General features: G+C 37.2%; 1 protein-coding gene across 1 annotated transcript in view; it reads right to left on the minus strand.

The window, feature by feature from the left end:
• The window catches only part of LOC103214090 (ABC-type organic anion transporter ABCA8-like), a 59,436-nt gene that overhangs the window by 29,197 nt on the left and 28,102 nt on the right, over window positions 1-2,137 (minus strand). The window contains exon 16 of the mRNA XM_007959892.1: window positions 4-163. Coding sequence (XP_007958083.1) covers window positions 4-163 — 160 coding nt within the window. The remainder of the gene's footprint in view (window positions 1-3; window positions 164-2,137) is intronic.

Consider the following 2,137-nt stretch of genomic DNA (forward strand, 5'->3'; position numbering starts at 1 on the left):
TACTTTAACTTTAATAAGCGAACCTTTGCAATTGCACAGACTTGCTTTCCCCAGAGAGCCACGCCACCTATTGTGGCTTTCATCTCATTAAGTGAAGAGAGGACTTGGTCCGTCTCCACAAGCCCCTCTGTGTCCCCAGCTCCTTCTTCCAAAATGCCAACATCTATAAAACACATAACAAGCAATTTGTAAAATCCCACATCAGATACACTTTGCTGAGTTTTAGTAGGAGTTTGTTTTTAGCAAGGATATCACAATTTGAGAGGTTTCTGCTTAACAATAGTTAATCATTTATATGGTATTATTGGCTGCTGCCTTGAACTATTGAAAACAAATGAAAGATTCATTCCTTTTATAAAAGTATAGAAAGAAGAACTTAGATACTTTGGATACAGAGAATACATAAAAGAGATTAAGTTAATATACAGAGTCATCACAGTGCCTAGGTTCATAAACTTGGACTTTGAAACACCTGCCTTAGGTGTTCATTTAAGAAACAATAAGCTATAAACTGGGGGTAAGCTGTAAATAGTTGCCACTGGAGAGATTTCAAATTTATTCGCATGGCTTGAAGCTGCACACTTAGATTTTCTCTACAATCTTTAGATGCTAGGATGGTGCCCGTTGTTGATGGTGATATTAAACCTCAAAGACATACACCAATAAATACACAAATACAAGTACAAACACAAAAATAAGCCATTCCACTTACGAATATGGGTATAAAGATTTTAACAAGATAGCATTCAATAGTATATTAAAGGAACATAGATGTAGTTGATTTGATTCCTGTGTATTCCATCTGGTAAGGTCCACATGTATAGTCACCATTTAAGTTGTTTAAAAAGGTATTTACAATGAATAAGTCACTGGTCATGCAAAATTTTATTATGCAGTCTCCAGCATCATTTCTATCACCAAGGCCATAATTTCCTTGATGCTTCCTTTTTGTTTTCAACTTTCACATTCCAATCACCAGTAATTAACAATACATCTTGATTGCATGTGTGGTCAATTTCAGATTGCAGATGTTGGTAAAAATCTGAAATTTCTTCTTCTGTGGCTTTAGTGGTTGATGCTTAAATTTGAATAACAATAGTAGTATTAACTGGTATACCTTGCAGGTGTATGGATACTATCCTATCACCGATAGCATTGTTCTTCAGAATAGATCTTGAAATGTTCTTTTTGATGATGACTGCAATGTCATTCCTCTTTAATTTGTCATTCCCAGCATAGTAGACAATATGATTGTCCAATTCAAAATGGCCAATATTAGTCATTAGTTGACTAATGCCTATGATATCAATCTTTATGAGTTCCATTTCCTTTTTACAACTTCCAATTTTCCTAGATTCATACTCTGTACATTCCCCTCTCCGATTATTAATTGATGTTTATAGCTGTTTCTTCTCATTTTGAGTTGCGCCACATCAATAAATGAAGGTCCTTAAAGCTTACTCCATCCACATCATTCAGGATGAGTCTCCTTTGAGGAGGCAGCTCTTCCCCAGTCCTATTTTGAGAGCTTTCCAACCTGAGGGGCTCATCTTCCAGCACTATGTCAGAAAATGTTTTCCTGCTGCCCATAAGGCTTTCAGTGGCTAATTTTTTTCAGACATGGACCTGGCCTCTTTCTTCCTCCCAGTCTGTCTGAGTCTGGAAGCTCTGCTGAAACCTGTCCACCACAGGTGACCTGGCTGGTATTTGAGATGCTGGTGGCACCGCCGCAGCACAGCAACACTCGAGCCATCGCAGAACAACAAACCGACTGAAGGATGGTGGCTGATTTTACATCAAGTATGTTCTGTGACCACACTAAAACTTTTAATATTAGTAACCGTGCTATACAGGAAACCCTCAATTATTTGTGAATTAAACAACATACTTTAAATGATCAAGATGAGAATCATGTCTCATAAAATACAGGGTCTCATTAAAGAAATAAAAACTATAAAAGAAGAATCAGTAGGCAGTTTGGAGTTATAAAGTACAATAACTGAAAAAGCAAATACACTATGGGAGCTCACCAGCATATTTGAGCTGCTGGAAGAAAGAATCAGTGCCTACGACAAAAGATAAACTGAGGTTATCTAGTATTAGGAACCTCGGAAGGAAGGTTGGGCAATCTACTTCC

Source organism: Orycteropus afer, unplaced genomic scaffold (assembly GCF_000298275.1).
Source record: "Orycteropus afer afer isolate SDZICR_OR568_19922 unplaced genomic scaffold, OryAfe1.0 scaffold00018, whole genome shotgun sequence".
NCBI classification, from domain to species: Eukaryota; Metazoa; Chordata; class Mammalia; order Tubulidentata; family Orycteropodidae; genus Orycteropus; species Orycteropus afer.